This window comes from Biomphalaria glabrata, chromosome 1 (assembly GCF_947242115.1).
Source record: "Biomphalaria glabrata chromosome 1, xgBioGlab47.1, whole genome shotgun sequence".
In the NCBI taxonomy this organism is placed as follows: Eukaryota; Metazoa; Mollusca; class Gastropoda; family Planorbidae; genus Biomphalaria; species Biomphalaria glabrata.
Genome location: NC_074711.1, coordinates 15335545 through 15348787, shown reverse-complemented (window position 1 = coordinate 15348787; position 13243 = coordinate 15335545). Strand labels below are relative to the sequence as shown.

The window sequence follows — 13243 nt, the reverse complement described above, 5'->3', positions numbered from 1 at the left end:
CTAGCGATTGTCCCTCTAAAATCTGATAACTATTTAGGAATTTAAAAGTAATGTAAATATATAAGCTCCTTATGTATAGTTTCTAATGAAAACTGCTGTGGTCATAATTTCCATTGTTATCTTCTAAAGCCACCAACAGAACGGGACAATGAGATTGTGTACAACTTGACAGGAGGAGACAGGAGGATCATACCAAGGTAGTGAAAGATTCACACCAAGGAAGTGCATTGGTCTAACAAAGAAATGAAATGTCATAGTCAGTATCAGGATCATATCAAATGGGGTCACAATATTATAAAATTTTTAATATTTCTCAAGTATAAAGTTATTTATAGCAGAGGTTGGGGGGGGGATGACCCAGTTTGAAGATCAATCCTGTCATAAGACAGACAGTATAGTTGAAAGATGATAGTATGAAGTCATTCAGTTAAATTATAATTGATAATTACTATCTAACCTTATGGTGGCTGTTAACCTGGTAAAAAACATTCAAAACCAGATTTTTCTGTTTCTGAGACAGAATCAATCCAGTCCAAGTTGAATCCAGTTAATCAGACCACATCAGGACAGTGTTTTTGGTCCAAGTAGTCAGATTAACCAAACTCAACACTGTCAACACCAGATTCCAGTGTGTCTAAAATTGACCCAGTTTATTAGTCTGCAGTCAAACAGGAGTTGGAATACCAAGTAAATGTGAACAGTTGTCAAGGAGTCAAAACTCAATTTGTTTTATTAATTTATTTATCAAACAAATTTTACTTTTTAGACAATCAAGACAACTCATAAAAACAATCAATAAGCTAGTCATTGGATAAACAACTTCTCATCAGTGACAGGGCTGGGGGAGAGGGGGGTCCAAATTTAACCCAGGCCCCCACTTCAGGGGGGCCCCCAAATGAGTGTCCGAAATTAGTTCTTACATTAAATATAAAGCCATTATCTCATGACATGTCATGATGTCAAATGTCAAAATGCAGGGGCCCCTTAAGAGGTCAAACTCCTATGCAACCAAATCCCTAGCGACGCAACTGATTCCTATTAAAAATGTATCAGTTCATGTCACACTTTAAAATGTATACAAAGTATCATTACAAATTATCATTACAAAGTATTATTCAGACAAACATTTCTCATCAATCTCTGCACATGTCACCACTTTGTGCTACTTGATATAATTCCATTTATGGAATGTTCACCAATATTCACAATTCATAAAATAAATATGACCATTATACAGACCATCTGTACATTCAGACATTTACAAACAAAATATAAATAGCAAAAAGAATTATGTACATATTGCAACCTAAAGTTTAAGCCTCCTTGATTTTACATGCACATTTGAAGGGACAACAGAATGGTCACATGATAGACTTTTGTAGGGCTATCAATATGAAGATGAATATCACGACCTTTCCCAAGACCACATTACTAAATGTTAGGTTTAAACAATTTTTCTTTCCCTGCCAAAAAACAAAGAAACATCATGGACATTGTCTAAGGAAGGTAACTCCCTTGAACAAGCTTGTTTTCTATCAAAGAGTTCCTGTCAAAAAGCTGTTTATTCAATTATTGATCTGTTTATTGTAAATCCAAATCTCGAATGATTGGGCATCTAAATTTTGTTCTGTAAGTTTTTAAAAGTAAAATATATTGTACTTTAAAAACACAGGTTTTAAACTTAGAGGTAACAAATATTATTAGTTTAAAAAAACAAACAATGGCACTAGACACAAAAACATTTTATGAAATTAGCTCATGATTTAGCAAACAGAAGATTTTTCAAATATTATATTTCTACTATTAATTATAAATTCCTCCAATATATGGCAAACAGAAATTACAATCTGAACATTTTCCAGCTTAGTATGAGCAACCAATTAGTTTGACCTGTGAATGAAAGTTGTATATAGACAACCTGACAACCTTCTTTTACCACTTCATACAGTTATAACAATTCTAAGCAATCAAGAAAAAAAGGAGAAAATAACTGGTTTCAAATAAATGCACATTTTTATACAATCAACAAAAACTATATATATTTTCCAATGAGGCAAATAAGGAATCTCATCTAGGGAGACAATGAATTACACACACACAAACAATACTAGTTTCATTAAATAAGGAATATTTCTTTCAATAATGTTCATGTGAAAGGGGACTTTATGAACAGAATCTATTATAAAGACCTTTTGAAAAGCAAGTCAGTACAGACATTGGACCCTAACCATGACACATAAGACTTGAATGTGTAAGTCCTGACATGTTGACATAACACTTGAATGTGTAAGCCCAGATGTCTTGATATAAGACTTGCATTGAGTATTTGAAGAAAGTAAAAACTCTATATTTTGTTTTTACAGCACACAAAAGTGCACTTTTTTTTTTACATGCTATGTGTTCTAGTACCAACATAAGTAAATGCCATAATTTAAAAAAATTGTTTATCTGTCATAGAAATTTTTAAAGCTTTTTTAAAAAAAAAAAAAAAAAAAAAAAAAAGGACTCACTAACAAAAAACACTGAATAAGCAATGTTTGAGATTTAAAAAAAAACACCTTAACATTAGGACATAAACAATAGGCATTAATTGAAAAAAAAAATGTAAAGGTCAATATAATTTTTACATTTCTCTGTTTATTAAAGTACTGACTAAAACCTGACAAACCCCTAAAGTGATAAGTCAATCTATGATTATGACTTAAGAAAGAAAAGTATTTTTTGATTTCAACAACAGCCACAAATTCAATCCTCTCTTTCTCTTACAAAACACAATGCTAATTATTTTGAATAATATTTCCAGTATCCTCAAGGTCGTACTGTTCTTCCAGCCTGAACTGGATTTGAAGGGTTTCCTATTGCCATGGAAACCTCCTGCAAAAAACTTGATAAAAAAAAAGTTTCAATGAAATGCACATCATTAACACAACAATTTCAATAAATTAATTACATTTTCAATAATGGAAATTATTTTTTTTAGTTGTTATTGTTTTCAATTACTATTTTTATTTACACAAATATATAACAATGATACAAATATAAAAACCTAATCAAGATAATGAAAATAAAATACTTTTTAACAGAGAAATCATCAAATGACACTATTGTAATTCCATTTGAACAAAAACTGTTGAAATTAAGAATTCATTAGACTAACTAACCTCTTGGAGTTGAGAATATTGGTACCACCAAGTACAATCCTAACACCAGGCATGGTCCTATTGAAATTATGCACAACAAGAGCTTCCTCATAAGTACAGCCACCAATGATGAATACTATTATATCTTGTGGTCTGAAAGTAACAAACACAAATAGTTAAAACATTAGAAAGTAATTAAACATATGCTCATGGCAGAAAGCTATAAAAAAAAAAAAAAGTGAATGAAAGAGTAGTGCATCTTGGTAAGTGGTCAAAGGGAGTAAACCACTTCCATGGATATTAGAGGAGTCCATCTTGATAAGTGGTCAAAGGGAGTGAACCACTTCCAAAAAAAAATTAGCATTTATATAACTAATTTCTAACAAATATAAACAGCACCCTTTTTGAAGGGTGTGCAACTTACTGCTGCTTATTTATGTGTTCTGAAACCAAACACTGATATTTTTAAAGCATGTCTAATTCTCGAATTCTAACACAACATACATCTTTTCATGTCAAATAAATTTCATCAATGCTTGATAGTGTGTCAGTGCCTCACTTAAAAGAAGGCCAACACTTCAGCATCTACTTTGAGGAATTCTACATTTTGGTCCTTTGTATGTCCTCCATGTCAACTCACAGCTGCTGCTGCCTTGTATTTCTGTGAACACCTGATACAAGACACCCTACAGTCCATGCTGCCTTGTGTTTCTGTCAACACCTGATACAAGACACCCTACAGTCCATGCTGCCTTGTATTTCTGTCAACACCTGATACAAGACACCCTACAGTCCATGCTGCCTTGTGTTTCTGTCAACACCTGATACAAGACACCCTACAGTCCATGCTGCCTTGTGTTTCTGTCAACACCTGATACAAGACACCCTACAGTCCATGCTGCCTTGTGTTTCTGTCAACACCTGATACAAGACACCCTACAGTCCATGCTGCCTTGTATTTCTGTCAACACCTGATACAAGACACCCTACAGTCCATGCTGCCTTGTGTTTCTGTCAACACCTGATACAAGACACCCTACAGTCCATGCTGCCTTGTATTTCTGTCAACACCTGATACAAGACACCCTACAGTCCATGCTGCCTTGTGTTTCTGTCAACACCTGATACAAGACACCCTACAGTCCATGCTGCCTTGTGTTTCTGTCAACACCTGATACAAGACACCCTACAGTCCATGCTGCCTTGTGTTTCTGTCAACACCTGATACAAGACACCCTACAGTCCATGCTGCCTTGTGTTTCTGTCAACACCTGATACAAGACACCCTACAGTCCATGCTGCCTTGTATTTCTGTCAACACCTGATACAAGACACCCTACAGTCCATGCTGCCTTGTGTTTCTGTCAACACCTGATACAAGACACCCTACAGTCCATGCTGCCTTGTGTTTCTGTCAACACCTGATACAAGACACCCTACAGTCCATGCTGCCTTGTGTTTCTGTCAACACCTGATACAAGACACCCTACAGTCCATGCTGCCTTGTATTTCTGTCAACACCTGATACAAGACACCCTACAGTCCATGCTGCCTTGTGTTTCTGTCAACACCTGATACAAGACACCCTAATGTCCATGCTGCCTTGTGTTTCTGTCAACACCTGATACAAGACACCCTACAGTCCATGCTGCCTTGTATTTCCGTGAACACCTGATACAAGACACCCTACACTCCATGCTGCCTTGTATTTCTGTGAACACCTGATACAAGACACCCTACAGTCCATGCTGCCTTGTGTTTCTGTCAACACCTGATACAAGACACTCTACAGTCCATGCTGCCTTGTATTTCTGTCAACACCTGATACAAGACACCCTAATGTCCATGCTGCCTTGTATTTCTGTCAACACCTGATACAAGACACCCTACAGTCCATGCTGCCTTGTGTTTCTGTCAACACCTGATACAAGACACCCTACAGTCCATGCTGCCTTGTGTTTCTGTCAACACCTGATACAAGACACTCTACAGTCCATGCTGCCTTGTATTTCTGTCAACACCTGATACAAGACACCCTACAGTCCATGCTGCCTTGTATTTCTGTCAACACCTGATACAAGACACTCTACAGTCCATGCTGCCTTGTATTTCTGTCAACACCTGATACAAGACACCCTACAGTCCATGCTGCCTTGTATTTCTGTCAACACCTGATACAAGACACCCTAATGTCCATGCTGCCTTGTATTTCTGTCAACACCTGATACAAGACACCCTACAGTCCATGCTGCCTTGTATTTCTGTCAACACCTGATACAAGACACCCTACAGTCCATGCTGCCTTGTATTTCTGTCAACACCTGATACAAGACACTCTACAGTCCATGTTTTCTTTTTTGGCAAGCAATATCTCCTGCGATATAAATTTTGTATTGTAAGGACACTCTTCATTTTTAAACTTCCACATTCTACGTCTTTGAGGATGATAACACAACAATGGATGTATCAATGACCAAAGAGACATTGGGAGCAATAGGCACTGACCGGCGAAACAAAGACATGTGGCTAAGAAGCAGTGATGGGAACAGGCTTTAAAACAAACTTAGAAAATGTTCAGCCCAAGTGTTGCTGAAGTAACCCAGACAAAGAATCATTGAATAGTTTGTAACTATGTATAATAAATTTTACAATATATTGAATGGAATGTAGTTATAGACCATAGTTGTACTAAGTATTTGAAAAAAAAAATGTTGAAAATCATATTACTTATGTTATACTGCAGCATAAAAATATGCATGCAAGAAAACATTTTTTTGCAAATTTATAGGGAGTAATTATAGACTGCTTCTTTTCTTTATATAAAATTTTTTTCTGATTTTGAAGAAAAAATTACTACGGAAATTTTAGGAATTCCTAAAATTTAAAAAAAAAAATTCCCATCACTGAAGGAGGGAAACATTTTTATTGGGGCTATTATTTAGGTACATATATCTATGAGTCTATGAGTAGGGGGGCATACTGTGTGGTTGGCGAATGAATAAGATTGAGCTAGAATGTCCTGGTTTTACTTTCTTGCCTCTTGGAGTTGCCACATCAGCCTTTGACTCACTTTACTCTAAGCGTTACATGGTTTAACTTAGGCATGGACTCTCACATTACCTTTGTTAAGAATCTTTAACCCCAAAATAGGGTGCTGCTTAGATATAGCAGACCTGCCTACCGTTACGCGAAATGCGTATTCGTTACGCAAAATCTCCCAAAAATGACCGTCAGTACGCAAATACGCATTGAACCCGTCGCGTTACGCATTTCGTATCCTTTTTTTTTTCCTCTCTTGACTAGCTTACGAGTGGTCACGGAGGTCACGCTAAGCCGTCCTGTTGGGGGTGGGGGAACAGAAAAGGTGGGGGAACACATTGTGTCAAGATCTATACGTTGATTGGTTCTTAAAAGCAATTAGATTTAGTCTAGAAATGAAGAACGCAAGAGTGAGGGAGTGGCGGGTTGGTACCGCTCAGTTAGCTGATACACCAACATGACTTTTTTTTTTGTAAGTTCATTAGTAGAAATCAATTATGTTGAATCCCTGATTCCCGTATTCATTTGTATAGAAAAAAATATCGAAGTGCTATCGATTCAAAACACATTGAGTGACATTGTAGATATCTAGTCTAGATCTAGAATCTAGATAACTTGTTATACAGGAGTAGATCTAGAGTCTAGCTAGTCATTACGTTATGTCATGATTCTCTACATTACTCTACAATCTAGATCCAATTTAGTTGTAGAATGATTTAGATTAACTAGATCTAGATCAATAACATCTACTACCATCTAGACTAGATATATATATATATATATATATATATATATATATATATGACAAAATAGTGGATCGCGTAAGTCACAGTAAGTGTTACGCATTCAGGTGCCAAAATATGCATTTTGACCATCAGCGTTACGCATTTGGACTTTTTTTGGTAGGCAGGTCTGATATAGGCATGGCTTAGAATGGACATAATATGTTATTTGTAATATTTGTACAGCCAGAACAAAAAATCAAAGCACTAATAACCTGTCTTTGAGTTGTCCAGTTCCTAGGTAAGGGTAGCTAGCTTCCTTCAGTTTTCCTTTAATCAACTGATCTAACAAAGTGTGTATCAGAGGCTTGTGTTGAGTGTAAACATTCTCTACTCCCTGAAACATAAAAATATTCAAAACAAAACAAAAGTTGGTCAAAGTAGTTGAGATAATAGTCTTTGTAAAGAATTTTATTAAAGCAAATTGAAATAAAGTAAATGATAAAGCTGTTTTCAGTAATACATTTCTTTCAATTTAATAGCATTTGTTGTGGCATACATATCATGATGCAGGGCACACAAATATCTTGATTAAATAGTAGGGCATGGTAATGGGTGAGCTCTACTTCACTTGACATTAAACACCAGAGCCTACCAAATAAATATTTCTTTACAAATCTTTACTGCAACACAACAGCTCTGTGAACACTTTATAGTGCTTTTTTAAAAAAAATTTCTACTAACTCCAGCTTTATTGAGTTCACAGTTCACATTGTAATGTACACATCTGTAAAAGGCGCAGTGGCTGAGCTGTAAAGAGCTTGGCTTCCGAACCGGAGACCCAAGTTCAAATCCTGGTGAAGACAGGGATTTTTAACTTCAGCATCTTTGGGCGCCTCTGAGCCCACCCAGCTGTAATGGGTACCTGAGAGTTGGGAAAAAGTAAAGGCAGATGGTCGTTGTGCTAGTCACATGACACCATCGTTAACTATGGCCACAGAAACAGATAACTTTTTGCATCATCTGCCCTATAGATCGCAAGGTCTGAAAGGGGAACTTTCTTCACATCTGTATGGTACACAAGTACCACTAAAATGAATGTAGATAAGTGAACACAAATAAAGATCTATGTACACACCTTTAAGCCTTTCAGCAACCTTTTAGTGATGGCCACAGCGTCTTGATTGCCAAATAAATCACTGCCTCGCCCTTTTTTACCTCCATAATCTAATATAGCTTGAACCATCTAGGATTAAATCAGTCAAGTAATTAATTTTGTTACTTAATAACTACATAGCAGAACTAGTTTTGAAGAGAGTCAACACAAGTGATATAAAGATACCCTCAAGAAATGGTTCAAGGAAAATGGGAAGAACTAACATATAATCACTCATCACAGATCAGTTGTCAGTGATGGCATCTCAAACTATACTATATAGTAAAAAAAAAGACAAGCCAAGAAACTGAGACTTAGCGGAGACAAGGCAGTGTTTGGCCCAAATCCCTCAAGCCTTGAATCGTTGTTTTTTTTTCAGAATGAAAATTTAATTCCACAGCCATCTTCATATTCTTTGGAAATGAGTTTGTACTCATCTTTGACAATGGCCACGAGAAGAAATAAGAGCTAAAATCAAAGTTTATACCAGAAGTAGGAACAATAGAAACAATGCAACTAAGTATTCAAAATACTTGAAGCTAATAAAAAGTCACCAAAATTTACATCAAATTTAATATTCAAGATATGGTCATTTCCTAGTACATAAATGTTGAAGTTGGAATTCATATAATTTACCAAATAATGAGCTCACAAAAAACAAAAGGCTTTACTTACTGTCCTATTTTCCACAGAAATGCCTTTCTGTTTTAATGCATCCACAAGACCTGAAACATCGTTGTTGCTGTGACTTTCATAGCGGAGAGCATACAACATGACAAGCCTTAGTAGATCAATATGTCGCACTTTGTCGTTGGCCAAAAGAGCTCGTATACGCTACAGTGAGTAAAAATCATAGCCAAATGTATTGACATTAATTAAAAGATCACACATGGCGATAAAAAAAATACTTCCAGAGGATAAAATGAAACCTCAAATAAACATGTCGTCTTTGGCTGACATCAAACTGTCATGAGACTGACCTGCAGTAAAGTAGAGTGATCTCCCTGACATGCTATCTCCTGCTCTGCCTCTGAAACTTCTAGCAAGCTATGTGCGCCGACAAGGCGAGACAGCTCCCCTACTATTGTCACATGTTTGGAGACTGTGCCAGACATTTTCTTGAATTGTGGGTAATTTTCTACGAAAGCCTAAAGTTGCAGTAGAGAAACATAATTAATTATATTTCTTAATTTGAAATTCTGCAATAAAAAAATGTCAACATCACATCACACAAACAGAGTTATGTGTATAAGCTAACAATTGACAAAAAAAATTCATCCATTTTGTTTTCTACTTCACTCTTAACAAACACAAGGTCTAGCTAGAAAGGAAATTATATGTCAGTGATTTAACTAGAGTCAAAGGACAAAGCACAAGAAATTATTCCCCCTCTTAAGTTTTACTATGTAAAAGTGTTTTTTTTTAATTTGTCCACTAACTTGTCTTATCCAGCAAGACCATTCAATTCTAATACACTCACCAGGGCAAATTTTAAATTACTTGATACAACTGATACAACTCACCTAACTATGTGTCAATGTTGTTCTTATGTGCATCTATATTGTTATTGTACAGTGGTTACGCTGAGATGGTCATTTGTAGTCAAACTGAATTTCCATTTGATTGGACCAATAAAAATTATCTTATCTATCTTATATATACTATGCAAATTGAAAGTCTTTCAAATTTCACCTTCATGTCAGCAATAGACTCCACTTTTGCTTGACTTTTGGATTTCTTCTGAAATTCTTCCATTAACTCTTTGATGTTGGAGCCAATCTCTCCAAAGTTTAAATACATGTTCTAAACACAGAGAGCACAGATCATGAAATAATTGCTACAAAATTGTGTGAATAATAAGAACAATTCTTTATTTCATGATAAAGTAGGATTGAAACTAAAGTGTTTACTTTTTACAAAACAAAACCTACATTGGCATAGAACTCATCATGCTCTGCAGACAGGACAACTTCTTGCAAATCTTTGGATATTCCAAGGACAGTAGAAAGATTGATCCTGTTGTTGTTGATAGTCAGAAGCTCATGAACCATAGCTTGGTATGTCCACTAGATGAATAAAGAGCAACAACTATTTCTCATATACTTTGAAAATATTTACAATTGAGGCTCAATATTTACCCCTGTCAATGCTGTTTGTATAGTAAATAATTTTGATTCTTAAAACATTTGAAATGCTGTGATGCTGCTTTTGAAAAATTCCAAATATAGACAAGATTACAAAGAGAGTTTGTGTTACACAAACTCAGAGGCGGCCCCCGTCGAAGTCGGATCCCTGTCGGATCTGCATATTCGCAAATAATATTCAAGAGGTGATTTAATTTTGATGTAAAATGTTTTACACGTTTCGGATGTTCCTTCAGAGTTGAAGATAATTACTTCCTAGTCCAAACCTCCCGCAGGACGACGGGGGATGGGAGCGGGCAGGGTTTGAACCCTGGGCCATCCATAAATCTGAACGACAGTCCAGCGCGCAAACCGCACGACCAGGCAGCCATCCGATGGTCAAAAGTAATAATGTTTCAAAGATTCATTTGCCGTAAATTTAAATTTAATAAAAAAAATAGTAGATTAGTTTTAATATATTAAAACATTACAATATTGATCAAAACGTTTGGAAATGAAAATCTACACTTTTTTTTACACTTTAAGTTTAGAAATTGAAATTCTACATCTTAATCTAGTCTATTTTAGTCTAAACTAGATCTAGAAATTCTAGATCTAGACTCTAAAATAATTTTAATTAGAATATAAATCCAGATCTAGATATACTGTAATAAAAATCTAGATCTAGTTTAAAAAATCTAGATTAGATCTAAATCAAGATATCATTCCTTTTTTAAACGCGAATCACATAACGAGGCTTAATAAACATTACTATACCGAGTTCTTTTTTCATTTCATTTGAAGAATTAATTCCATATAACGTCAGAGGGAAAAAAAAACACTACGTCACACGGCCTAGCTAGACTAAAAATCGCCTTCATCTATAAGAGCCATTTATCGAGTGTTCATAGACTTTGGTGCACCGAGTGCGTTCTTTAAGCATTTCATTTAAAGAATTCATTCCATATGACGTCAAAGGAAAAAAAAACACTACGTCACACGGCCTAGCTAGAATAAAAATCGCCTTCATCATTACGAGCCTTTTATCGAGTGTTCATATACATTGGTGCACCGAGTGCGTTCTTTTAGCATTTCATTTAAAGAATTCATTCCATATGACGTCAAAGGAAAAAAAAAACACTACGTCACAAGGCCTAGCTAGACTAAAAATCACCTTTATCAACACGAGCCATTTCTCGAGTGTTCATAGACATTGGTGCACCGAGTGCGTTCTTTTAGCATTTCATTTAAAGAATTCATTCCATGTGACGTCAAAGGAAAAAAAAAACACTACGTCACACGGCTTAGTTAGACTAAAATATGTTTTCATTAATACAAGCAATTTTTTCGAGGGTTAATAGACATTGGTGCACCGAGTGCGTTCTTTTAACATTACATTTAAAAAGTCCATTCATATGACGTCAAAGAAAAAAAATTCCATTACCTCACAATAGGCTAGTACCGGTACCATAAAAAAAATGTCTTTATTTACACGAGATATTTAACGAGGGTTCATAGACATTGGTGCACTGAGTTCTAATAGATATTATTTAAAAAGGATCAAAGCCACATTGTTTTTGCGTTTTGTCTGTCAGTCGGTCTGTCCGTTATCTTGATATAAAAAAAACAACTAAAAGTTATTAAAAATTGATTAACCTTTATTTTACGTTTCAAAACATCGCAATAATTTTTAGGTATGAACACAATTGAAAAGTTTATATAATAGATTGTTCCGGATGTTTGTATAAATAGTAAAAGAAAAAGAGAATTTCAGATAAATGTAATACCGTTAATTAAATTTTTTGGATGGTCTCGTATAAAAATTAGATGTACTACAGCCACGTGGAGAGATTTTCATACCTTACTTTGGTGTTCGGATTCTGTTTTCCTTAAAAATCGGAACATAATATTAACGATAATTAGATTTTTTAATGTCTTAGGTAGAAAGTTAAATGTACTGTAAGAGAGTAGTGAGTTAAAATATTTTTCATAAAAATCCGTAAAAACATTATTTCGTAAATGAGAAGATTATTTGTTTATTAATTAGAAGAGGGAGTTCAAACAATTATTTGGCGTTAGTAGATTTTTAAATAAATTCGGAAATTTCTGGCGACGATTTGTAAGAAACAAAATCCGTAACTTTCTTTATCGATTACAAAACTTCTATGTTATGTTTTACAAGAAAATTAAATGTATAAAAAGTAATTTTCAGTAATCAATTCTAGTAAATTACTTTTTTTAAAAGCCTTATGCGATTTCAAACAATCATTAGGCATAATTCATGTTTTATAAAACAATATCCGGAACATTTTTACACTTAATGAAATATAAGTCAGTATAGAGATTATGATTTAGCATTAATATGCTATTTACATAAAAAACGGAACAACATATTATTGATAATGTGTTTTTGCAACGTTTAAGCATGGAAATTGAATGTAATATAAGTTAGAAGAGCAAACAAACATTTGTTGGCATTGATTAGTTTTGCACAAAAAAATCCGGAACAATCAATTTTAGATACTTAAAACTATTGAGATGTTATGGGAGGAACATTAAAGGGTAAATCAGATTTTCAATAGCTTTTAGAGTTTTAGTTTTTTAAATCTAATCGTGACGGACAGACCAACCAACAGACAAAACGCACAAAAATAAGCTTCTTTTATTCGGATGGGGGCACTAAACAAAAAATAAATAAAATCTGATTTTTAAAAAAAGTTTAAGGAATTGGTTTAGCACCTGATCATGTTGCGACGTTACGCTACTGCACGAAAATCGCTGCATTAAAAAGTCCATTTAAAAAAATGTGCGTGATATTTACATACAAAGTGCATTATTAGCCTTTATAAACAAACAGAAATGTTTTCTTTTAATTTTAGCAGCTAGTTGACCAGAAAAAACGTCTTTAACTATTATTTGTATTTGTTGTAAACATTTCCTGTACATTTTAAAAATATATTTGACTTAGTGATACTGAAAATACACAAAAATTGTCCATCTTTGTTAGCATATTGTAACATTGCCTCCCTTACATTTACGTAATTGTTTTAGAATTGGTGTATT

At 34.6% G+C, this 13243-nt stretch overlaps 1 protein-coding gene across 5 annotated transcripts in view; it reads right to left on the bottom strand.

The window, feature by feature from the left end:
* Nucleotides 1-723: 723 nt before the first annotated feature.
* Nucleotides 724-13243, bottom strand: part of LOC106073103 (vacuolar protein sorting-associated protein 45-like) — a 22157-nt gene continuing 9637 nt past the window's right edge. For all 5 annotated transcript variants that reach the window (XM_056024418.1, XM_056024427.1, XM_056024448.1 and 2 more), the window contains exons 8-15: nt 9989-10123; nt 9750-9860; nt 9038-9205; nt 8733-8891; nt 8040-8147; nt 7177-7298; nt 3162-3293; nt 724-2884 (exon numbers count right to left, since the gene is read on the bottom strand). In XM_056024418.1, the coding sequence (XP_055880393.1) occupies nt 2809-2884; nt 3162-3293; nt 7177-7298; nt 8040-8147; nt 8733-8891; nt 9038-9205; nt 9750-9860; nt 9989-10123 (1011 nt within the window). In that variant the 3' untranslated portion in view covers nt 724-2808. The remainder of the gene's footprint in view (nt 2885-3161; nt 3294-7176; nt 7299-8039; nt 8148-8732; nt 8892-9037; nt 9206-9749; nt 9861-9988; nt 10124-13243) is intronic.